General features: G+C 40.5%; 6 protein-coding genes, 2 long non-coding RNA genes and 1 other non-coding gene across 9 annotated transcripts in view; 5 read left to right on the forward strand and 4 right to left on the reverse strand.

The window, feature by feature from the left end:
- The window catches only part of LOC132088106 (uncharacterized), a 41869-nt gene extending 17401 nt beyond the window's left edge, over positions 1-24468 (reverse strand). Inside the window, exon 1 of the long non-coding RNA XR_009421332.1 lies at positions 24457-24468. This is a non-coding gene — a long non-coding RNA (uncharacterized LOC132088106). The remainder of the gene's footprint in view (positions 1-24456) is intronic.
- Positions 116-7460, forward strand: LOC130689485 (neurogenic protein big brain-like). The gene is made up of 8 exons (XM_057512433.2): positions 116-611; positions 827-953; positions 4099-4219; positions 4346-4441; positions 5213-5293; positions 5367-5478; positions 5592-5741; positions 5856-7460. The coding sequence occupies exons 1-8, from the start codon at positions 290-292 to the stop codon at positions 6890-6892; spliced, it is 2046 nt and encodes a 681-aa protein (XP_057368416.2). The 5' UTR covers positions 116-289; the 3' UTR covers positions 6893-7460.
- LOC130690495 (dynein regulatory complex protein 1-like) lies at positions 7252-9598 on the reverse strand. The gene is made up of 7 exons (XM_057513501.2): positions 9440-9598; positions 9254-9383; positions 8985-9189; positions 8103-8928; positions 7935-8037; positions 7492-7872; positions 7252-7387 (listed from the first exon to the last, which is right to left on the reverse strand). The coding sequence occupies exons 4-7, from the start codon at positions 8616-8618 to the stop codon at positions 7326-7328; spliced, it is 1062 nt and encodes a 353-aa protein (XP_057369484.1). The 5' UTR covers positions 8619-8928; positions 8985-9189; positions 9254-9383; positions 9440-9598; the 3' UTR covers positions 7252-7325.
- On the forward strand, positions 10096-11691 carry LOC130690499 (large ribosomal subunit protein uL5). The gene is made up of 5 exons (XM_057513506.2): positions 10096-10211; positions 10443-10556; positions 10782-11079; positions 11293-11387; positions 11605-11691. The coding sequence occupies exons 1-5, from the start codon at positions 10197-10199 to the stop codon at positions 11638-11640; spliced, it is 558 nt and encodes a 185-aa protein (XP_057369489.1). The 5' UTR covers positions 10096-10196; the 3' UTR covers positions 11641-11691.
- LOC130690503 (zinc finger protein 706-like) lies at positions 11951-12742 on the forward strand. Its single transcript, XM_057513509.2, has 3 exons — positions 11951-12088; positions 12274-12419; positions 12487-12742. Exons 2-3 carry the CDS (start codon positions 12276-12278, stop codon positions 12580-12582), a joined length of 240 nt encoding a protein of 79 aa, XP_057369492.1. The 5' UTR covers positions 11951-12088; positions 12274-12275; the 3' UTR covers positions 12583-12742.
- Positions 12972-15000, forward strand: LOC130690480 (tRNA (guanine(10)-N2)-methyltransferase homolog). Its single transcript, XM_057513482.2, has 9 exons — positions 12972-13124; positions 13187-13252; positions 13315-13557; positions 13620-13754; positions 13817-13973; positions 14034-14279; positions 14338-14533; positions 14593-14719; positions 14785-15000. Exons 1-9 carry the CDS (start codon positions 13053-13055, stop codon positions 14950-14952), a joined length of 1410 nt encoding a protein of 469 aa, XP_057369465.1. The 5' UTR covers positions 12972-13052; the 3' UTR covers positions 14953-15000.
- LOC130690634 (small nucleolar RNA U3) lies at positions 15421-15643 on the reverse strand. The gene has a single exon (XR_009001065.1). It is a non-coding gene; the product is annotated as a small nucleolar RNA U3 (small nucleolar RNA).
- LOC130690512 (uncharacterized) lies at positions 15997-22054 on the forward strand. The gene is made up of 3 exons (XR_009001031.2): positions 15997-16131; positions 20663-20758; positions 21179-22054. It is a non-coding gene; the product is annotated as an uncharacterized LOC130690512 (long non-coding RNA).
- LOC130690494 (uncharacterized) lies at positions 18386-22000 on the reverse strand. Its single transcript, XM_057513500.2, has 5 exons — positions 21606-22000; positions 20346-20519; positions 20028-20261; positions 19506-19643; positions 18386-19419 (listed from the first exon to the last, which is right to left on the reverse strand). Exons 1-5 carry the CDS (start codon positions 21998-22000, stop codon positions 19233-19235), a joined length of 1128 nt encoding a protein of 375 aa, XP_057369483.1. The 3' UTR covers positions 18386-19232.
- Positions 24469-24495: the final 27 nt, after the last annotated feature.

The raw sequence follows: 24495 nt of genomic DNA on the forward strand, positions 1-24495 counted from the left end.
TCTTCAAACTAAAAAAAAACCTAAGCTCCTCCCATACTCAAGTGTTTGGCCACCAGACGTCTCTGCCATCATTATGGCTGGCAAAGGCGCCCTTAGGAGCGATGAGCACATGTGTTCAAGGTTCAGTTACAAACAGTGCATGCTACGTGATGGTCGGGCGAAGATAATCACACGAGATCTAATTTTTGTTTCATTGAGAATTATTTCTCGACTGTGATTCCGCCAGTTTGTTATTCGTGTTGTTGTTATTTTTGTCGACAAGGGAAATTGCAACGAATCAAAACGGAAAATGACTAGTGTGGCGACGACACCATTGACGAGTGCCGGTCTTGAGAATTTGATGACGACATTGTTGGAACGTTTTGAGACGGCCCGTTTGGAGGAGGAAGCGGGAAATGGCAACAAGATGCGGGTACCTATGCAGGCTGAAATTCGATCGCTAGATTTCTGGCGTTCCATTGTGGCCGAATGCCTGGCTTCCTTTTTTCTCGTCTTCATCATCTGCGGCTCGTTCATTCCATGGTCGGGGCACACGCCGCCCGCCATCAGCATCGCCTTGGCTTCCGGCTTCTCTGTGGCAGCCCTGACTCTCTCCTTCGCCCAAATATCTGGTTTGATATATTTGTACTTTGTCGTGTCTGTTTATCTTTACGTCTTTTTCTCTCTCTCTCCCCAAAGTAGCCTTCCATTAGTAGAACTAACGAGATGCTAACCATCGTGAAAACGATGCTGTTAGTCGCCGACTGATTTGCTGGCATACTTTCTAAACATGTTCTCGTGGTTTTCATCAACACTTAAACATCTGTTTCTTTCTGACGTTCGGCAGGAGCTCATTTGAATCCAGTCATGTCTCTGGCTTTGTTGGTCACTCGCAAAATATCACCGATGAAGGCTCTGCTCTACGTCACATCGCAAGGAGGTGGTGCCATCGCTGGAGCGGCTCTCCTTTATGGGTAATATAATAAAGTTTTATTCTTTTTTATTTAATGGTCATTTTTATTTTTTCTCGAATATGTGGGCAGTCTATGTCGGAAACGATAAAGTAGTTTGACACCACACAACGTTTGGTTGTCCCCTCCCTCAAACTCTAGAATAACAAGCACGTGTTCTTTCTCTTTCCTACTCTCTTTTTTTTCGATGCACGCCGGAAATAGATGGTTGACCTCCTAATGACCTTACCCCCCTCTTCCTCTACGTACTACACCTCCCCCGCTCTGCCTTTTCGGACATTTCGAAAAGAAAATTGAGGAAAAATTGGATTTGGCACCGTGCCTTTTTCTCGTAGTCGTAAGAAGACACTCGTATTGTGTATTGTTTGCGTTTTTAGGCGTATCGAAAAACCGCAAATTTATTGAAAAAACAGGAAGCCTCTTTTCTTTCCTCTACTGAAGTATGTCTTTCACTTCCTATCGATGCGTTGGAGAGGCAACTTCTTAGTAGGAAACTATTCTTCTTCATCTTGTCTGTGCGTTTTCGTTTTTGGCCAAAACTAGAAAAGCCAGTGAATGCAGCACACCAAAACTTGTTTGTCTATTCCTTGTGTTTGAGCAGGCCCCCGACACAACTGAGAGCCTCTGCTTGCCAGATGTCTGACCCCGTTGGCTTTTTCTTTACTCATTATTTTTATTTCACTTCCCCCCTTATCTAGACTTCGCCGCCCTCTCTTTTTTTTGCTCTGAAGCTCCCCCCCCTACATCTTGCGAGACCCCCCTTTTGTTATTTCGTCTACGGTTTGTGTGTATATATACATTGTATATAGATATATACTTATCTTTTAGCTGAATAGAAAGCGAGCGTTAGATCCCTTCTTTCCAAACGAGCCGGCCTGCCCTTTTAGGATCGGAGTAGGACCCAATTAAATCCGATTTTTTTTTTTGGTTCGTATTGTTTAAATTAATGTTCTCTCGCTTCGTTTTTTTTTTTGTCCAGCATTAGAAGACGTGATGGCGTTCTTAATGTCTTTGAATGTTGGTGTCGGATGCGTTGAAGAAGAAGCGCTTGCGTCGTTGAATTTGAGATCTCTTAAGGGGTCGTTCGAAATGGGTTGGGAGAGAAAAAAAAATGGCCCAACAAAAAACGATTGGATCATATCAAATGTCGCTGAAAAGAAAAAAAAAGAGGCCACTTGAACAAATCGAGCTGACGTCACAATATTTGTGCACAGGGTGACGCCCTTTTGCGCTTCATTTTTTTTTTTCACTTCGAGTTATAGAAAGAAAGAAATGAGAGACGACGCTAATATCTTGAAAAGCTCTGGAACTCATCATTTTGTTAAGAAAAAGAGGCGGATATTTTAAGAGGCTTCCCTTTTTTTTTCTCTCCATTCAAAAAGATTTTTTTTTTCTTACTCGCAGAAAGAAAAAAATCTTGTCAGGTATTTTTTTTTTTTTTGAAAAAGGAAATTTGATGAAGCGATCATGAAAGCCTAAATAAAGGAGGCGGAGTAGTAGCAGTAGTTAACATTTTTTTTTTTTTTTATCCTCCTTCCATTGTTGTTTCGAAAAAAATGGTCCCTCATGCGTGTGTTGCATCCACGCCTCCCGACGATTTCTTTTCAACTCTGATTGTTTTCGGATTGGGCTGAAGATTCTCTGGGAGCGATCATCCGATAAGGGGTGCACCTGCGCTACGATAAGTCTAGTGTCAATATGCCACGTAACATTTGCAGATTGAAAGCCCAATCGGATATCTACCCTTCCCCGAGATGCGGATTAGAATTCAATCAATCGTGTCCGTTCCAAGTGCTAGATATAGTCCCCCCTCTCCGGTAGGCCTACTCTATTAAAAATAATTCCATGAAGTTGTGTAACCGGATCATTCCATTGCGAAAACCACTTCACCACTACGCTTCGCTGTAGCGCAACATTGAATGATTTTTTTTTCGGGACAAGAGGGATGGGCAGTTGGTTTGGGAATGAGAACAACTTAATTGACGTCTGAATTGACGCTGAAGAAGAAAGAAACAGTTACTTACTTACTTTTTTTTTGTACCGAATAGAAATGTGGCATTTCCTGTCGTCGTCCTCGATCTGTCCGACCTTTTTTCTTAGGCAACACATTTTCCTTCTCTCACTCCGCCCTATCGTTTTTTTCTAAGGGTAGGAGTAGGACAAAAAACCGATTGATACGATTGACATGCAAAAGGGTAGGAGTATCTAAAGGTTAAAGTTACACACCATTGTGCAGCTTTCCAAAGTGTAATACTAATCGAAAATATCCATCTCCCCCCTCACTTCTGTATTTAACCTCCTTTACCTTTATCTTGTTTTTTCTCTATTTTCGATCCATTCAACCCCATCCGGTGTGTTGAAAAAAAAATAGGGGGCCTATGGGATAGTCGACATGTGCGTTTCCAATTACACATTGGGCGAAATGTTTGTGGCGTCACACGAGGTTGAACATCAACAATCTATACAGCCCTACAATTTTTACGTTTTTTTTTCTTTAAAAGGATAGGGGGGAGGAATAGGCCTAACCCCCTTCGTTATCCCCCCCCCCCCCCCCCAGTATGTTCTCTTTACAGTAGTTGCTTATAAAACAACAACAGCCGGAGAAGAGAATTTTTTTTTTTTTTTTCAAAATCGAATCCTACTGCTGGGTGTAGTGTCAGACTGGAACAGTTTGAAAGCTCAACTGGAAACTTGAGCACTTGTTCCCTTTTTTTTTTTAAACAATAACTCGAGCAGTTGTCTGGGGTTGGAGATGGCAGAGTTTGTGTCGAGAGGGGAGATCCGCATCTTGGAGGAGGCGACATGCAGCTGTTCCAGTTGTCTGCCACCCTCGCAACATTCCAAGTTTCCACCGCGTGAACTTCTTATTTTTTTTTTTTTTTTTGCTGTCGCGCTGAAAACGGTCACAAGAAAAAAAGGCCATAGAAATTCCAATAAAAATAAAACGGTAGTGAAATTTATTGCGCGACCTGTTTCCCTCCATTCAGCGCACGCATAAAGAGTCACTGGAACACGACAGCGAAAAATAAATCAGTGACGAATGGATAAACGCTATTCACTTGCTTTTTCTTTCCAAATTCTATTGAAATGCATTTCAAAAACGTTTGCCTACACAACCGAAATAAAATTTCTTCTATTTTCTTTTCAGAGTGACCAGTCCTGGACATCAAGGATACCTCGGAGCTACGATCGTCTCCAACGGCCTTTCCGATTGGCAAGCCTTGGGCATCGAACTGTGTCTGACATTTGTCATTACTCTTGTTTATTTGGTAACAAAAAAACGAAGCCATTTGATTTCTCTAACAAGATAACCAACGTTAACAAACTAACACGATTTCGAAGTCTTACAAAGAAAAGCAAATCTTCTAAACTAACGAAATTCGTGTGTTTCACAGACAACGATGGATGATCATCGTCGTGGTTTATCGGCTTCCATTGGACCCGGCCCACTCACGCTCGGCCTCACTTACACGGCCTGCTCGTTTGTCGCTGTGAGTTATCCTCCAATTCAATTTCCATAATTTATTTTCCTTCGAATAGGATATCCGGAGAGTCTTTTAGGCTAGAAATGTTGACAAAAAGCGGAAGAAAAGAATGTGTGTTTGGAACTGCCAATCAAGTTGAATTAGCCACGCTTCGGTCGAATTCTTATTATGGCCATGATCGTACAAGTGTGTGAGGGGAAGTGGTGCAGTCGAGCGACAGACATGGAACACCGTGCCTTAAAAGGAGCCGATTTTTTTTTATATATCCCCCCCCCCCCCCCTCTATTTTTTTTTCTTTATTTCTTTCCACCTGGTAGACCACTGTACACACATACCTGAGGCCATGTTTGGAAGAGGAAAAAAAAAAGAAAATTCAACAAAAGACTAACAAAGTATTTTTTTTTCCCTTCCTCCTTTGGTCACATGTTTGAAGAAAAAGGTTTTTACTTTTCAAAGTGAAGGGGAGAGGGGGAAACGGCAGGTGCGAAACGTCCAGAGAACCTCTTTATTGTTATCACCCGTAGATTATGGTATATAGCATATCTCGGCCATTCTACCGCAGTAACTTCTCCCCGACTGTGTGTAAGACTTTTTTTTCGGGGGTCCAGGGTCCAGCCATCCTTTTTTATCCCCTGTTGGGCGTTTTTTTGATTGTCAAAGAGGGTTGGAAAAAAAAAGAGAAAGTCGAAATAGTTTTTTGTACAATTGAATTTGTTATTTATTAGTCATTTAATGTTCGTTTTTTCTCTGATTTTTATGTGAATTGAACACAAATAGCTGCCATCGACTGGAGCCTCGTTCAACCCTATGAGATCGCTTGGTCCGGCTTTTGTGATGAATAAATGGGACGCTCATTGGGTAACAAGAAAACTAAAATATTCATATGAAATCCAATTTTGTTCATTAAGTGGATTTTATTTCTTTTTTACAGGTTTATTGGCTTGGACCCATCGTGGGCGGTTGTCTGGCCGGCATCCTGTACGAGTTTATATTCAACCCGTATCGCAACTCGCAGCGCCGCAAGGGATCCATCCCCGATGGTGGTAAGCAGCTGCACCCCCACCCTCCTTCTCTCCTGTCTTACTTGTTATTAGAGTCACTTGACGAACAAAAAAACAATCTTGTTTCCTTTTTGTTTTTTTCTTGTGACGTTCAGATGCGTCGAGCATTCACAGCGACGAGGACAACTACGACGACGTCAAATCGACTGTGGCTAATTACCAGAGCGCCCGCTCCCAGCATTACGATCAGTACCGTCCGGCTATTAGTCCAGGTGGTCCGTCCAATCCAATCTCGCCTAGTGGTGGTGAGTTTGCTATCTGACTTTGCAACAACCAAGGATCTTGTGAAAGCGTTTGTTTATTGTTTACGACAATAAAAAAAAAAAGCTAATTGTGGTGATGTGTTTTTAACTCAACAGGTGGCGACGGCGGCCCTGTCGGTAACAACTGGAGGAACCAACAACGCATGGAACGAGCCGAATCGGTTTACGGCGGTACCAAGTCGCTTTATCATTGCACCAAGTCACCTGGCCCGCCCAGTAGGTCAAGCAATCTCAACCGTTCTCAGTCGGTGTACGCAAAACCCCCTGCCGGACCGGCTGTCCAGCCGCCCAATGTTTACGCCTCGCGCGGAGCTCAAATGCAGTCGGCACAGAGCACTTATCTGGCTCGTAATGTCGACCTCATTCGCACCGAAAGCATTTATGCCACTCGTCCACCTCCGCAACAACCTCCTCCGGCGTCCGGCAATAGCAGCAGAGCCGAAAGCGTTTACGGCAGCCGCCATCCGCGTCACATGGCCGACATGACGGATGTGGATCGACCTGTACGAGATAATTCTCTGCTGACGTCGTCCATCGCGAGGGAACCTGTCTACGCCACACGAACTCAAAGTTCGAGTCACGATCGTTCCAAACCGGAATCGTACCAGTTGGAGCCTATTTATCAGACGAGACGTGAAGTTGTGCCTTCGGTGGCTACTGTCGAGCCCGCCCAGCGCGGTGAAAGCCTTTACGATCGTAAAGTCCCTACTTACCGGCCGGAAGCGACTGTGGCTGCGTATAACCGTCGACCTAATCAGGAGCAGATGGAGACATCCGGGACCAGCACTGGAGCCCCTATTTCGCCCAGTGACACGTCCAAGGATTCGGCTTATGGATCGGTTCATGGCAATACGACACAGAGTCCATCCGAATGGCCGGCTCAAGAGAATAATCAAAGCAATTATAACCAACAGCAGCAGCAGCAACAACAACAACACGTGCCACATCTGCATCATGCATCCGCTTTCAGTCCTCACCTCCCAAACCCGCCTAATCAAGGACCTTACCAGATGCAACAACAACAAGCTGGACACCGACATCAGTACGCTCAGAAATTCCGAGCTGATCTGATATCGCCCAATGGCCAACAGCAACATTCGCCCGGATCATTTCACTCACCGGTGCAATATTGAGAAAAGGTAATAACGGTTTAAAAAAAAAAAAAATTTCTTTCATCCTTAATGGTCGAAAATGTATCGTCTTCCCGCCATTTGTACATAACCAAGTCTTCATAATTCATTTCTCCGTTCATTTGCTATGGAGGTATTTTCTTATTTCATGTTTCGTGACGTGTTGTGTCTAGTTTTATTTAGCAGGCGAACGATGTCTACCGTTCGGCGTGACTAGAGAAGAGCCAAGGTCTGTAAACATATCTTGTCTTCCCTTTGTTTTTGTTTTCTTTTGTGAACAATTATAACTTTCTTTTTAAATGTCTGTACGTATCGTGTGAGTGTATTTTTCTTTTGAATGGTTCCGAATTCTCGTGCATTTGGTTTTATTGAATGCAACCATTGTATCCAAACATTTCGTATTTTTGCGCTTTTTTAATATTCATATCAATTTTTGCTAATCAAGTGCAGTAGATTGTGTGCTCATTGCTAGGACATCGGCCGCCAGCGTCAATCGATCTGTTATATAATTACATGCACAACCCACAATAAATAAAAAAAGGGGAACAAATTGAATAAAACGTTAAAAGAATTTCAAACTATCTTAATTTCGTTATGCTTACCGCGAAGGATGCGTTCGTACTGGACGAGAGCGCGGGCCAACATTTTCCACATGTCGAGACGCTTTTTAGGGACGGCCGTCTCTTTGAACAGTTCGAAATGATTGCGGATAGTTGCAGCGTCAGCCAAGTAACGCCTTGTTGTTATTGGTTGATCAGCTGGCCGTGATCGTTGCTGTTGGATGTAGCAAGCCAATTCTTTTAAGATATCAGAATCAGGCACTGCATGCATGACAGTCAACAGGACATGGAATTCGTGTTCGTCCGGAATGTCTAACGCTTTCATTAGCCGCTCTTTGGGACTGTTCGCTTCCGGAATTGTAATCGTCAAGAACTGGAGATTCTTATCGAGACGGATCACCACTTGTTCCAGTTGTTTGGGATCTTTTTCACAAAAAATTCTGGAATTTATGGAAATCTGAAATGGTAAGTAAACTTCCAATTACCCAGCGTGGATGCTTTTGGTTGAATATGACGTGACACGCCCACAAGATTGTCCCAAGGTTGTTCCAGAATCTCGACAAAAATACGTTCGTCTATGCTGGCCAGCTGGAAATGGAATCAATCCAATCAGGAAACAGTATTGCAAAGGTATAATTTAGAAAAAAAAAAACCTTTTTGAGAAGTTCGCTGATTCTATCTTCGGCCATTTCACAAACAGATTCGAGTTGACGATCATTGGCGCCTTTAATGGTGGAAAACTTGCACTCCATCGATTCGCAATCTTTACGTAAATGCTCAATTTCTTTGATCAATTTGAGTTCCTCTTCTCTGCGTATCTGGCCGGCCTTGTTGCTCTCCTCCTTCAATTGCCGATAACGATCGGTCAATCGGTTGATTTTGCGTTTGTGGTGAACGATAACTCCTGCACGTTCTTCTTCCCTCAGCTTGAGCACACGGCAGTTGTAGTCCAACACTTCGTTGTTGAGAGCGAAATCGACTTTGAGTTTTTCCAGTTCTTGCTCAATCAGTTGAATGTCGGACGTGAGTGAATTGCGGATCTGGCTACATTCGTTGTAGTAGTAAACGTCTGTTTGATACAAATCGTCCATCCACTGGCTCCCAAGTTCGTTTAGTTCTCGAATGATTTGATTCTCCGAGTTAGACCAATCAGCCAGCATTTCGTCCATAAGCTTTGTGTGGTCTTCCAGCAAATAATTGAAATCCTTCCCGAACGCCAACTGCGACGATAAACAAGAAGTAGATGTGAATTTGCACGTTAGTGTCACCAATTGGAATAACTCGCATCAATTTCTCCTAGTTGGCAGCGCTGGGTGGCCCGAGTTGCATCTAAATGGTCCTTCATCCTTTTCCGCATGACACTGAGATCTTCCGTCTGACGTTCAATCTCCAGCTGGATAGTCTTATCGGCATGATTCACTTCTTCGCGTAGACGGTCAATCAGTACTTGCTGGGTTTGTAGTACGTCATCACTCATTCCTGTGTAATGTTACGTTCTTGAGAAAATTATCGAGATGATTCTGGAAAACTAAAACCTTGAATTTCGTTGATATCGGCTGTCAGTTGATGAGGAGCCGTGTTTTTGAAAGCTTCAGTCCAAGTGGCCTGCAATTTGACGTTGATGTTATCCACATGACTTGAACAGGCCTCCGACAATGCTGTACTTTCGGTCTCAGTGGCTCGTCGCTGGCTCAATCGACGTCCGATTCGAACCGCCGAACTCGATTCAACACTTCCGATCTTGAATAAACGAAGAATTCAAATTAAGTTAACAACGACGAACTGTGATTTAGTGATGGATTACCAAGTCGCAGCCATCGTGCTTTAGGCGTTTCAAGACATTGAAACTGGCTACCAAGGCCGCCTCGCCTTTCTCCCCCACCAGTTTAACATGATCAGTTGATTGCACGCATTGTTTTACGATGCCATCTAACCTGACTTTCGACTTCAAAAATAACTGATCAAAATATATTCCTAATGATTCAAATACCTTATACTTGGATCCTCCATTTGTATCACTTCTTTCCTTGTCCTTTGAGCAGTCGGTTTTTGAAGAGACGTCGTTTCCATGTTTTGTTACCATTCGTCACCATGTGGCGATCGAATCAACAACCGGACAAGTAATGGTGCTCACTGTTTACATTTTTAGTGTTTTTTTTCCCGATTACATTCGTGGTTTTAAAAGCAAAGAGATTTTACGTAAAGTTCTAACATGGATAGTTTCTGAGTTCGGATCCAACGTGAAATAATGGCTCGTATGCTGGAATTTGGAATAGATAATGAAACTTTATGACGGGTCTAATATTTCGTTTTTATATTTCATATGTTCTTTGATAGTATATATATTATATAACCAATAAAATCTTTTAAACAATAAGAGTTAATCAGCATAATGTACCAGTGATCTCTATGGAGATACAATATTATATTTGTATGAAATTTGGGACACTAAAGTAAATAATCGATACTGAAGATGTGTCGATCAAAGTAATTTTTCTTTATAAATGAAATCATAGTAGATTATAATCCATAGGAAAAATAGTTTTCTTATTGCAAAAAGTGTTAATTTAATTCAAATATTTTTCTTTGCGATTTAAATCAACAGTTTAAGAAATATGAAACTGCAGTGTTAGCCATTGCCTGTCGACTTGGCAACCATGTTTCATCATTTCTCTCTTCTTTAGAAAGGCTGCGTTGCCTGGGTGGTACAACTAGCCGAACTTCTCTTGTTTTTTAGAAGCTCCAAAATGACGGCTACCACGGTGAGTTCTCGTGAATTGTTATCGGTTTTCATCGGCCTTTCATTTGAATTTCCATTCATTTTACTGGCAACTTAATTTGCGGAAAATATTGGTTTTTCAAATTCGCTTGTTTGAGAATCCAAACTTAAAGCAAGAGATTTTGTGGCCACCGGTGCTCGTCAGCCTCTGTTCTTCATGGGCCATGGGTGATTTAAAGTTGATTAATGTATTTTTGTGTTTGGAATATTCCAGGAGCAGGTGAAGAAGGACAAGTCCAAGAATGTGATGCGCGAATTGCGCATTCGCAAACTCTGCCTTAACATCTGCGTCGGTGAATCTGGTGACAGATTGACCAGGGCCGCCAAGGTATGTTGACTAGTATAGTATGTGTTATATTCTTTATATTCACATGCATCGTCCCTTGATCTATGTTAGTATTATGTCGTGGGAAATAACATATTATGTGATAAAGTACTTCCATTTGTTGCAACTCTGGCCTACTTTAATTACTGGGCTAGTTACTAAATGATGGAGATAACTTTTCTGAGAATGATGGTGAATGTATGTTAATATGCTGTGATTTTTCTTTAGGTGTTGGAACAGCTCACGGGCCAACAGCCCGTCTTCTCCAAAGCTCGCTACACCGTGAGATCTTTCGGTATCCGTCGTAACGAAAAGATTGCTGTCCACTGCACAGTCCGTGGAGCCAAGGCTGAAGAGATCCTTGAAAGAGGATTGAAAGTTAGGGAATACGAGTTGAGGAAAGACAACTTCAGTGACACTGGAAACTTTGGATTTGGTATTCAAGAACACATTGATCTTGGCATCAAGTATGATCCCTCCATTGGTATCTACGGCCTTGACTTTTATGTTGTCCTCGGTCGCCCAGGTACTTGTACATCCATAATTTTTCTGCACAAGCATCGTCCCTTGACTGATGTCAATAATTTTTCTTGGGAAAATTCAACAAAACTGTGCTATATCAATTCTATCTATTGCAACTCTGGCCCACTTGAATTACTGGGCTAGTTACTAAATGGTAGAGACAATTGTGCTATATTGAAGACATTTATTTCATCACGTCATTCCTTACTAAGTATAGGTTTCAGTGTAGCCGAGCGTCGCCGCAAGACTGGCAAAGTTGGATTCCAGCACAGATTGAAGAAGGAAGATGCCATGAAGTGGTTCCAACAGAAGGTATAAGACAATAACCCTTATTAAGTTTTTAATTAGATGCACCATATATTGCTTGGACTGTCTGATTTATGAGGATAGCTTCACTGTTATTGTTGCTAGATAATGTTTGTGTTAAAATCGAAATAAGTCGCTTGATATATAGCACTGGATTTCAAGCATACTCGTACACTATTATCACGGAAACCAGTCAGTGTTTAATATCTTTTCTCTTTTGCAGTACGACGGTATCATCCTCCCCACCAAGAAGGCATGAGCATTGTGTGTACCTCGTTCTGTTGCAAAATACACCGTTTTGCGAAATCCATTTCTGAATTGTTTTTTTCTTTATTTACGATTGAATCAATTAAGCGATATATACATAAATGAAGTGAAACATAAAATCATTAGCTCACAAAGTCATCTTTTCCTGTACCTCTAGAATAAAAATCAAGAATTCATTAGGAAAATTGCTAAAATATTACGTTATAACGTTGAACACTTACATCGATTTGGTTTCTTATCGTTAAAAGGCAAATGTAAAGGGGAAGGGATTAATCGATTGCTCGAATCGAACAATCGATTTTAAAGCACGTTGCCGATATAATTTTCTTACAATAGAGCAGCTCCTTTCTCCATGCAGTTGTGTAGTGTAGTGTCGCCTGACAGCCGATCTATTCGGACCTAGTTAATCGTGCTTGCAGTATTTTCCCAACCTTGATAAGGTAAAGATTCTTCTCACGGAAATAAGTAGTCATTAGATCAGTCATAAATATATTGGTATGCTTAAGTTTTATTTTTTGCTGCTAAAGACATAAAATTTAAGAACTGTAGATAGTCAATGGACTAGTTTAAATGTGGTGAAGTGTTGACTAACGGTAATCTATGATTGCGTTTTATCCATTGACAGTCATGGCTCGTGGACAACAAAAGATTCAGTCTCAGCAGAAAGCCAATGAGAAGGCTGCCAAAGCTAAGAAGCAACAGGGTCACAGTGCAAGTGAGCAAAAAAAAGCTGCGATGGCTGCTTTAGTACATGTTTGTGCTGTCTGCAAGGTAAATATATTTCAAACTAAGTAATAGAGATTCTTATTCATTGTTTTTTAATTAATTTTTTTTCTAGTCCCAAATGCCAGATCCCAAAACCTACAAACAGCATTTTGAGAACAAACACCCCAAAAACCCATTGCCTGCTGACCTACAGGATGTAGCTGCCTAACTTCATCATGGCAAATTGCAAGACGGGGCCAGAAATCACCGTCTCTCATCATCTTTATATCCATAATTTCACAAGTAATTGGGGTATGGGAGGAGCTGCCATTCTTTACCTCTTGTTGGCCATTCCAACAATGGCATGAGAATAAACCCTTTAAATACTATGCACATGACCAATATCATTTTTTATACAAATATTTTTATCTGCAGCTCCAACCAGGTGTTTTCCATTTTCATAAGAAAAACAAAGAAAAAATCAATCATTATATAGAGTGTGGTCTGGTGTCTTGTTTTTCCATACAAATAAACGACTGATATCGAGAGGGTTGAATTTCTAGTTTTATTTTTACATCTCATCTTTGCCCTGCGTACTGAGTACGGACTTCGTGCTCGTAGACAACTGCAGCTGTTGTTTCCGTGGCATTGGTGCGTAGCAGACGACCATTATTTGAATAAAAAATTTTCGTCAGTCAAATGGCAGCGCGACACACGTGGAAATCTTATTTACTTTGGTGTGCAAATGAACATGTGTCCTTCAGAATTCCTGTATTAACTATATATTTTAAAAGTTCATTCTAATGTTAACATGGTTTATATTTGCTATGTAGGAAGTTGAAGCTATTTTAGCAATGTACAAAATTCCACATACATGGATAGAAAAACCAGCAGAAAATGTATGTGTAAAATCGTTTTTAACTATTTTTGCAAAGCAATTCTATTTAAGATTTTAAAATAGCCTTGGATGCTCATTTCCATGCCCAGTGAGGACTGTGCAGTAAAGCTGATGAAGAGATCTGTCACAGTTCGGTCCATAATCGAGTTATGGGCAAGAGCGACAACAAAAGAACACCTTGATGACCAACTAAAAACTCTACCTACTGAACTTACATCTTATTTCGAAAAGGAAAACACATTCAAAGTTGTGGTGGATACATTTAATAAAGTAACGAGCCAAGAGGATAAAATTAAAAAAATTGAGGTGGGACTTTTAAAGCTATTGGTTTTCTTTTTGATGTATATGACAAGTGTCATTATTTCTAGTCTTTTAGTTTTCTGCCTATTCTTGGAACTGCCAATTTGAAAAATCCAAGTGTGACCTATCATTATTATGAATTTTTTGGACTTGATGCAGGACGTATTCCGGAGAAGCCGTTTGATTACTTTTTTGGCAGATGGGTAATAGAAACCGCTCTGTATTTTAAAATTTAAGGGTATAATTTTTCTTTTAATTCATCTAGGTTTCCAATAGCGAAAGATCGGCTGTAGAAAAATACTCCCTAAAGACTAGGCATTTCATTGGCAACACGAGCATGGATCCTAAATTGTCGATGATTATGGCTAACCTTGCCCAGATTGACGCTGGCCATATAGTTGTTGATCCTTTCGTTGGAACAGGTTTCTTATCACTATGGTTACTACCTCATAGGGTCAGTTAATAATCCAACAACTTCTCAGGATCTCTTCTAGTAGCCGCAGCCCATTTCGGTGGTTATGTTTGCGGCACGGATATTGATTATCTCACACTTCACGGGAAGATGAAACCTAGTAGAGCTCATCAAAAGAAACGTCAACCAGATGAAGATATCAAAGGGAACCTTAAGGCATACAATCTTTTTTCGCGCTATTTGGACGTATTTGTGGGTGACGCATCTAGGCCCGTTTGGAGGCCGGAATTCCGTTTCGATTCCATAATAACCGATCGTAAGAAAGCATAGTCAATGAATCCGGATTTATATGATTAATAATTTGTTGTACGCAGCCCCCTACGGCATCCGTGAATCGACAGAGAAAGTGGGTAGCAAGAAAGTAGCTCCTGTTCCGGAAGAGCTAGCTTCACCACATTTCCCTTCAAAAACCCAGTACGGTTTAGGCGATATGTATAAAGATCTTCTTAATTTTGCCGCCAATAACCTCAAACTAAATGGAAGAGTGGTATTTTGGATTCCGATTATAAGGTGGTGGTTCGATCAACTTACTTCTGTTAATTTATGTATTAATTTAATTTTTCGCTTAGAATGGAATACGATCCTGACCTCCTACCTGAACATCCCTGTCTTGAAAGGGTATCCAACAGCGAGCAAATCCTTAATTTGCATTCCAGCCGACGGTTAATCACTATGCAAAAAACAATGGAACCCAAAGTAAATATATTTAAATGTTCCAGATGTTGACGAGTGCAAATTAATTTACATTTTACGGAAAACAGGAAGCAGCAGATTCTGCAATAATCCATGATCTGCAATACACTTTCCGCCACAAGTTCTTTAACACCAGTGAAATTAAAGGACGTGCCAGAGAAGATGTGCAAGCCGAATATCTCACTAAAAGAAGCAAACGTGGAAACGGAGTAGCAAAATTGCCATGTCATGAGTAAATCAACGAATTTTTAATGCGACGCGCAATACACGATTGAAGTAAGTAACTTATGCCTTGCCCTCTTAAGTGTCGTTTCCTCAACGAGACACGTCTGCATTCTGAAGAACGCGAAAGGCTGCTTAAATATTCGTTATTTTAATTTTAAGGATTGCTTTATGTAACGAAAAAACTCTTAGGAATCGACGGGAAGAACACTTGTTACACTTATAAAACCTAGTGTTCGTCTCCTCGTGTGACGATTGAACCGATTTGGCAAAACTTTTCAGCATTCACTGCTTTACCCTCATGAATGATTTGTTATAGTACATTTATAGAATTGTACTTAAAATATGTTTTATAGAAAATGTTATGAAACCCGGGCGTCAGAACTTCCTAAATAAACAAAATAGACTCAGTTTTAAAACAAGATTTGCTTTCACTTGATTCGTTCCTGATGTTGTATTTGATTAATATTAATAGGGTTTCAACCACTCTGAACACGCCGACTTCCTCTCGATTCTTCACAAGGAAGTATCAGAAACGGTCCTCAATAGCCGTGAGTAGATCCCACCGAAGTAGCTACACTCACGGCCTGCTTCACGCTCAGAAGCCAGCGCCGTCACTCGTCATCGTGGGTATATAGGGGACTTGTTTCTGGTGGGAAACTAGTCAAGATAAACTACAGAAATGATCCTGTGAAGTATGATCTTGATTTCTCATCCGTTTCAAACCCGTATTTATTCTTTTTAAAATTCAAATTAACGATGGCGTTTTCACCAGTGGAAAAACAATGATACCACTCTTTACATTGTTTTATTTACAGTTTTCATGAAACATTTTGTAAGTTTTTCAAATGGCAAGTATTGTTCATTAAACGGAAGTAGGAATGTTAAACAGAATAACGTTTATTTGATAGTTTTGTCTTATAAGTAATCACAATCTGTACGCATGTATCAACTCAGGTGAATTAGGGCTGTCCTTGAAATTGGCAACAGTGGTTATGTACACCGTTAGGTGGCGTACACTGACTACAACAATGTAGAGCGAGTCGAGCATTCAACTTTAAAAAATGCCGACTGATCAACAGTGTAACGTTAGTTAAACTTTACTTTAAACGAATTAAATTGAATGTCACTTTGAGTGTGTATCGAAAAAGTCACATCTACTGAATCAACGACATGTGAACCTCTACTTGTAGGTAAGTCCAAATTCAGTTTCCCTGACACTTCTTGTTAATGTGATTTGGTTGTCAATTTTCCTTTTGTCGACAAACAAGTTTGCGTTTAATTTAAATGTGAAATCAACCTCAAAAGTTTCACGGGGAAATTTTGAGATTTCATGTTATCTCATAATATTTGTATTTGAATAATATCAGGTTTCTTTGTCATGGTTTAGTTGTGCCTTATTCGAAAACTTGTTTACTCGTCATCAGTCCAGATGACCATTCATAAACAAGATCCATTGCCAAACACTATTCAATACCAAGAGATAAAAGGCGATAACGAAGGGAACATGTCAAAGATTTTGCGCCGTGATTCAGTTATCTATTTTTACTTTTTAAATTGAACAGAATGACTCTTCAAAACGATAGCTTTTAAAGCACCACAAAGCTGTTGTACTGTCCGTTAGAAAGCAACTTCAACCTCGATTTCCATTCAAATAAAATGCGTAATGATAGGATGTCAGGCATTTCACAAACATTCTCTTACAAGGACACCGTTTCTACTGCGTACTGTAAAAGCAATCAATAGATTGCAGTTAACCTTTCAATTTTCAACAAAACCCATATGTATGTTAAACGGCCCGTATCTATACAATCTGCGTTTGCGAATGTAGGACTCATTATGCAGCGTTCCTAAACTAAATGTTTTTTGTTGTTTTTTTTTTTAGAAAGTGGCATTTATGCCCAAGTGATTCGCTTTGTATGTGTATTTTTTTTTTGCTCTTTTAAGGTGAAACGTGACACCTCATTCGGCGGGAGAATACGAGAGCGTTTAATACCCTATTACAATTCATACGCACATAACGAGAAAAGAAGCCGAAAACACAGCCAAATGATTTACCGCATTTAAATTGCGTGCAAAAATCCATTTGGCTGTTTGCCGAAGCGTGATTGCTCCGACAATATGAATCCACCTGAACGCACATGTGCATATTTAGCACAGTGTTCCAGGGAAAAAGGATGAGTAAGAAGAGAGAAAGTGCGTTTTGTTGATTGAGAAAAACAGAAAAATTCTAAGGAAGTCTGGAAGGGAAAACCTGTCAGGATTGTATGGCAATGTCTCAATAAGGCAAATCAACCCTATTTGGGGAAGGTGGATATAGTTTTGGGCTTTTCCGGTTAAACACATTTTTTGATCGTTGGCTATCCCGTTCCGTAGAAAAAAACTCGTTCTGCGTATGCAAATTCGATTGAAATTGGCTCCGTGATGAGTCGTCTGGTCTTGTCTGCTGACAAACGTAAAATATGATCCGCGGATTAAATGGCGAAAGGACGGAATAAAAGCCTCCATTTATAGACACTACCGCTGGTACACGTAAACTTTAAAAAGAAAAACACATGAAATGTAAGGATTGAGTTGATATCATCAAAGCGAGAGAATAATGCGAGTCTCGTATATTTTCTTTAAATAGCCTCTCAAAAAAAATGATGATGATCAAGGTTGCAATGTCTTATATCGTCGTTCTTTAGCCATACATCTACGTAAGACTAAGATCCTTTGTCGGCCATCGTGAAACCCTCGAGCCATGTGTGCGTACGCGGACCTCTTTTTGCATACACATTTATACACGTCCTAGCGATATTGAAAGAGTTTCGAAGAAGAAGAAAAGCAATTTTTTTTTTTTTGGCTAACCATAAATTCTTCCTCTATTTTTTTTTAAATTAAATGACTCTAACCAAAAATTCCCACGGCTAGTAGCGATGTATAGTAGTTGTTAAATAATAAGAACAGCTTACCACTCGCTTGAAAACTAGCAAACAAAATAGCCCGAAGCCAATTGATTCAGTCCAAAATGTATCCAGCGGAGGGAATTGCGGATATTATAAGGCCAGTAGATTTCGTGTTGTCGCCGACCTTATTACGTACTTGTTTTTTTCTTTTTATTACTATATTATAAAGCCACACACATTTTTTTTTTTTTGCCCTTGAAATAATTACGAGCTGGGATTTAGCGCGGAACTACTTGGACCGGCTCTAATTCCAACTTTTTTTCTCGTTAATGAACTTGCTGTAATATGAAAAACTCAAAGGGGGGTCTCGTACAACAACTGACGATTCCGAACGGAATAACCAAAACGAACTGCGTTAAATGTAAGGAAGGCTTTTTTCTTCTTTTCAAACTTTTTTTTTTGCCTTAAATAAGGTCACGAACGTTCGTTTATTTTTAAAAAAAAATAATTTTTCCCGTTAAAATTCTTAATTAAAGGGAAAAAAATTAAGAAATAAATAGATCGTAACCAAATAGATTGTATTTTTTTAAATTTTTTTTTTGTGTGTTGTTGTTGTTTCGAGGTGGGGAACATTATACCCCGAGTATGTGATCAAAATAAATGCCAGATGGGTCATACGTGCGCGTATACACACGGAGGGGGGAAACGAAAATCATCTAATCCTAGACATTTAGTTATTAAGCGTACACAAATATTAATAATTTTGTTTTTCGTACAATGAAGGTTAATAATTTTATTAAAGTACGATGGTTTGTTTTTTTTTGTTTAGTTTTTTTTTTTTTTTCACCTATTATTATAATCGCTAAGAATTGGGGGAAAGTCGCAAAAAGAGGAAGACTCGACAAAAGCTCTTCCGCCGGATGCGCGTACCGCGAGATTATAAAACCGTGACTATTTACGAGACAGAGAAAGAGAGAAAAGGAGGGGAATAATATTTACAAGTCTTGATTTCGTTGATTGCTGTGATTAGGATATGTTAAAGTCAAAACACACAACACAGTATTTCGACTATATTATTTTTGCATAGGGCCCTACTAAGGGGGGGGGTGAAAAGACAGCCCTAATCAAAATGTTGTTGGTCAATTTTTTTTTTAACGATTATTTTGGCAACTTGATCGACATCGTTTACGGGCCCTTATTTATTTCCCAATTAAAAAATTACCGCAACTGTTTGTGTGTTTGATCCTAGCGTTTTTCTCATTTTAGTACTCAAAGAAAGACTCGACAAAGAAAATGTTTGTTATTTCGGAAGGAGGAAGTCAAACGGACCCACGGGGGGGGGGGGGGAACAAATTCTTTTGTACAAAAAAAAAAAAATGTTTTTTCTTGTTTTTTTTTTGTTTTTTTTAGTAACGTCCGTGGTTGGTATTGTTGCTGTGATGATGGTAGCGCTGTTGGTGCGGTTGACCGTCGCCACCGCTATAAGAATCGCTCTCATCAGCATAGGGATACTGTTCCTCTTCGGGTATGGGAGTTTTGACGGTCGTTTCGTGAACACGGCCGTGAGATTCGGGCAGGTAAATTGTCTTGCGCCTAGAAATTAAATAAATTAAGCACATTAGGCGATCTTCTTTTTCTTTCTTTTTTTTTGGGTGGGGGGGGGGACATGGTTTTTCTACCAGTGGTGCGTCCAATAGAGTTCGCTGTTGGGCGGTAGGGGAGCGTCAGGTGATCCTTCGCGGCACATCCAAGCGCAAAAGACAAGGCCGATGATGAGACTGACGAAGCCAAACACCAACATAAACACTCCCAAATACCTGTAATGTAGAAAATAAAAGCGATGAAGCCAAAAAAAAAAAAAAATTTCGATAATGACTCCACACCAATAATCGTTCAGGGCAGAGTCAAGGCGCAGTTTTTTAATGTTTACAGGTCAAAGAAATTCTGAGCTTTTTTTTTTTTTAATGGTTCCCTTCACACACAAAACTCGTAAAAAAAACTGCTTGATTACTCATCGGGTATTTTACAATCTCTGTCTTATTTTTTCTTTGTTTAAAACACACCTTTCCAACGTGATTGGAAAGAACCACGAAATGGCCATTAAAAGTAAATGTTTTGTCTTTAAAGTTCCCCAATTTTTTGGGGCTGCGACATGTTGACGAAGGTCGCGTAAAAAACAAAAAAATGATTGCGATAAATACCAAACGAAGGGCGGATCGTTCAGCTGTAGAACGATAACGAAGCCGAGACAGATGAGCAAAAGGCCGAGGTTGAACAGTAACATAAGGCAGCAACAACTGCGAGTATTGGGGCACATTGGGTGTGGCGCCCTAGACGACTCGATCACGATGCCACCCCTTTTGGACGTCTTGGAACGTAGAGTAGCATCCTCTGTGTAGGGCGGTACTGTCCTGTACGTCCTATACGATCCCTGACTATTTTTTTTTTTTTTTAAGGTCATTTTAAATACGTGACATGAATGTTGGGGTAAAAATCAGGATGGCGATGTGTGTTCCTACCTGAGTTCCGACGTAGGCATTCGGGTGAGGAATTCCGGTTGCGGGATGTAGATCTCGGGCACCTCGTGATCGACCGACGTCGACCTATTATTCTCTTCGTGCTGGCCGTAACGATAGCGCTCTTCCCGACGCTCTTCGTCCATCGACAGGGAACCACTTCCCAAACTGGGCGATCTGCCAAAAGAAAAAGAAGATCGTTGATGTTTTTTAATAACACGTTTTTCTTTCTCTTCTTGTTTTTCTTTGTTGATACAAGAGTTCAATAGCCCTTCATGGAACAAAGAAAAAAAAAGTGTTATCTTTTTTTTTTTTCATAGGGGAATAAAAGATGGACTACCCTGAGGCATAGACCACTGGACACTAAGAGTCGGCGACCGCAAGTTTCCCACTGTCCGCTAGACCCGTCTGTTCCAGTACGTGTTTTTTTTTAACTATTAAAATTTCTTTTTTTTTTTTTCTTGACAAGTGGCGTGCGAAACAGTTGACCACACACACAACTCCCTAGATTCCCATCTATTAATTGAAGAATACGTTGAACCAGTCGTAAATTTCTGTGCTTCCCCAAACATGTGAGTTTCCTGTATCCGATGGACAAACAACAAATTTCCCCTCTCAGTCCCATCCGCCTTTTTTTTTTGGGGGGGGGGGGGGTGTTAGTTCTGGTCTAACAAAAAAAAAAACAGAAACACGAAACAAGCTCATCTCCGGGTTCAACGCTTTGTGTTCCAGCGGCTGTTGTGTGTGTGGTAATGAGAATCTAGTAGCCCCCCAAAAAAGAGCGTCAAAAAACAATTCTCTTGTCCTCTCATATTCATTTGTCTTTTTCTTTTCAGTTATGCACGTATAAAAGAGAAAGGTAAATTATGCCGGGGGGGCCGGCATTACGCAAAAAAAAAAAAAAAAAAAAATTGATGTCGCCGCAGTTTCACAAACGACATTTCTAAACCTCTGTTTTGTCGTTACCCTGAAGAGGTAAGAATTTGTATTATGTGTGACCCCGGCCCTTCCCTCCTGTGTGTACATAACTCGTCCCCGTGTGTGTTTGACATCATAACGGTTTCTTTTTGCCCAGTTCTGAACTATTTTTTCCCAGTGCATTTGGATTTGAATAAGAAGAAGACCTGCATCATTTAGCCGACCTTAATTTCGGTTTGTTTGATTTGTTTTTTGTTTTTTTTTGGTTTTGTAAATTTGACCTTAATTGAAGGAAGAAAAGCCAGCTTTCATGTAGGGGGATGGAAGTAATGAATGTTGTAGTACCTCTGATAAGTTTGGATGGCGTCGTTGGCCACCAAGAAGTCTGGATTGCTTCGTTCGCCGCCGCTGCGATCGGAGAGTTCGCGGGACGAGATCTGGTGGTGCCGGTGGAGATGCGGCTGATGGATGAAAGACTCCTCGTCGGTGCTGGAGAATCCCGGATTGGTCTGCGCTATCATCATGCGAGTCGTCCCGTCGAATCCGAGATGACTTTCAGCGCTGCTGTCGCTTGTGGTGGCCGTGTCTTTGACACCGGGCCGGACAACCCTTCCGGCTCGACCGCTCTTGCTCCGCTCCGGCCTCTGGGGATAGAGGGTCGACTCGTCCGCCGAACCTCCTCCTCCGCCAGAGCCTCGCTGAATGGTGTAATCTCGATACGCTGACTCGTAACGGTTCATTTCTTAATCTTTTGCTGTCTGCCCTGTAGCGAAACAAATTCTAATGAATAGCTGTACATTTCTTTCTTTTTTTTTTTTTTTTAATTCAAGAAATTAACTTGAATGAAATCATTCTGCCGGAAGGTTAAAAAAAAAAAAAAAAAAAAAAAAAGGAACACGTTCGCTTAATCATGCGCACTTGTGTGTTGTTTAACCTGACCACTTTCTCTTTGACAGAAATGCACAAGCACAAACAGAAGAACGAAGGGATTTTTTTTTTGTTTTGGTGGCCTCAATTCCTTTGGAAGGTCCTCTCGGTTTGTTATAGCGAATAAATAACGAATTCAAACAAGAAAACGCGCGTCAGAGCGGGAAATCGCCAGAAGAGAAACTATCAAATGCCGTGGAAGAAGGAGAAAGGAAACAAAAAGGGAATAGTGAAAGTGGCATTTTACTACAAACCCAAAAGGAGAAGAAGAAGAAGAAGAAGAAAAAAAAAACTGGAAAAAAGGTCTGCCCCTTTTTTTTTTTTCTTAGGTAACTCGAAATGGAACTTCAAACCAACACGATCGAGAGAAAATGGGAGGAATGTCTTTGGTTTCGATGTTTAATCTCCGAATAAGACGCAAGTCAATAATCCTCCTCTTGCCATAGACGCGCTTTAGTGCACACAACAAGTCGGATAGAAATCGAGTGAAAGTTAAGGTCTTTTCTCAAACTGTGCAGCTTCCCCCACTAGCCTTTTAGGGCTTTTCCTTTTTATGGAAATGAATAAAAAAAAAACATAGTTTAAAATGGGAAACAAAAAGGAAGAAGAAAAAGAACCTTCATCTTCAAAGCCATGTATCGTGTAAGATTTCCTAACCAAGGACAAATGACTGAATTTTGTGTTGTTGGGGGGGAGGGTGGAGAGCGAATTCACCTGAAAAAGGGATTGGTCAATTGATTGATTTCAATGCTATTGCATCAGACGATCCCCATTGCTCAAAGTAACCGGGGGAAGAAACAAGATAAATTTGAATACGCATTAGCTTGCGAAAGATTGCGGCTTTTCTTAACATTTGTGACTATTCCCCCCGTCTAGACTTGATGAATAGCATTAAAAAAATGAGCTAACACGTAACATATTTTTATACTAAAAAAATACAAATCCTTCGCCCTTTTTCTTTCGTTTCTTACCTTTAAAAGAGCGTGACGGGAGTGTTCAAGGTTTTATATTTTTCTAGCCTCTTTCCGTTTCTTTTCTTTTTTCCGTTCAGGAAAAACAAAGAAATGACAAAGGTGGCGCCGCTGAGTCACTTTAGATGAAAAACAACACGAAAAACCCACACACGCAATAACACACAATAGCACTGGACGATGGACCGAACAAAGAATGAAATCAGCTCCCAAGTTAAAGAAGGGAACGACGAAAAATATTCGGATGACAAGCCTCTTTTTTCTTTTTCTCACTAGAATTTTAAAAAACAAACTGTCGAAAATGCTAAAATTGTTTGTTAGTCCAAGCCAGTCGGCTGTCGGTTCGACACTGGTGAAATTTGACTGGTGACTGCCTTGAGTCTTATTCCACAGCCTTGGCTTGTTTCTTCTTCTCCAGAGTCTATCACCTGTTGGCTCTCTCTCTCTCTAGTCAAGCGTGTTCATGCTGTATACACACAAGACGAAGCCTCCCCAACAAAAGGTGTGCATCCATTTCCTTTTAAAGGGGAGGAGGGCGGAGTCGAGGGACTGCCAAGGTATTGCCAGAGGGCTATCTGCCCGAAGAACTCCTTCTCTCTTTAACGTATTGCTTTTTTTCAACAGTAGATATACCTTTTTTTGGTGGGGAGTTGTGAATGTTGTTGTTATTATTCAAAGTGGTAAGTAATGCCTACGAACCCAGGTGGGTGAGCCTCGGGCTGCCTTACCCTCCACAACTTTAACGTGAATGCCTTGTGTGCGTGTGTTACAAACAACTCCTTTCCATAGTAATAATTCTTGTTTGTGAAAAAAAAAAAAGAAACAAGCATCGGGAAATTGTGTGATGAATGTGATGTCCAACTGTTTTCAGTAATCTGATTTTTGTCATCTTTTTGCATTCAAAACGCGTAGTTTTGTATCTTGATGATGTATTCATGGACGTAACGACCGAGGGGATCGGCGATAGCAAATCAATGGGGAGGCCAATTCGTACGAGCTTACGAAATACATCAACTTCAGCAGATAAGATTAGCCTAGAGTTAAAAATAATAATAAATGGTCAAAAGAACTTTGATTTTTATCCAAGCAGAGTTGAGATACCACAGTCGATTTTCATTCCATCATCGTTAAAATCGTGACTCAAGTGTCGAGATATTGGCAACGATTATTTCTGATTGTTCTAGTTGTACTAGACGACGAGAACCGTTTCAAACCTAGTCGTAGTTTGTAAAAATCGTGATTACGTGCATGTTCACGATTCCTCGAACTGTGTAGCCATGAAATACCTGAAATTAGACAATGTCAGCTAACATTATATTCCTTAGCTTGTATGTAAT

The sequence above is a fragment of the Daphnia carinata genome, chromosome 6 (assembly GCF_022539665.2).
Source record: "Daphnia carinata strain CSIRO-1 chromosome 6, CSIRO_AGI_Dcar_HiC_V3, whole genome shotgun sequence".
In the NCBI taxonomy this organism is placed as follows: domain Eukaryota; kingdom Metazoa; phylum Arthropoda; class Branchiopoda; order Diplostraca; family Daphniidae; genus Daphnia; species Daphnia carinata.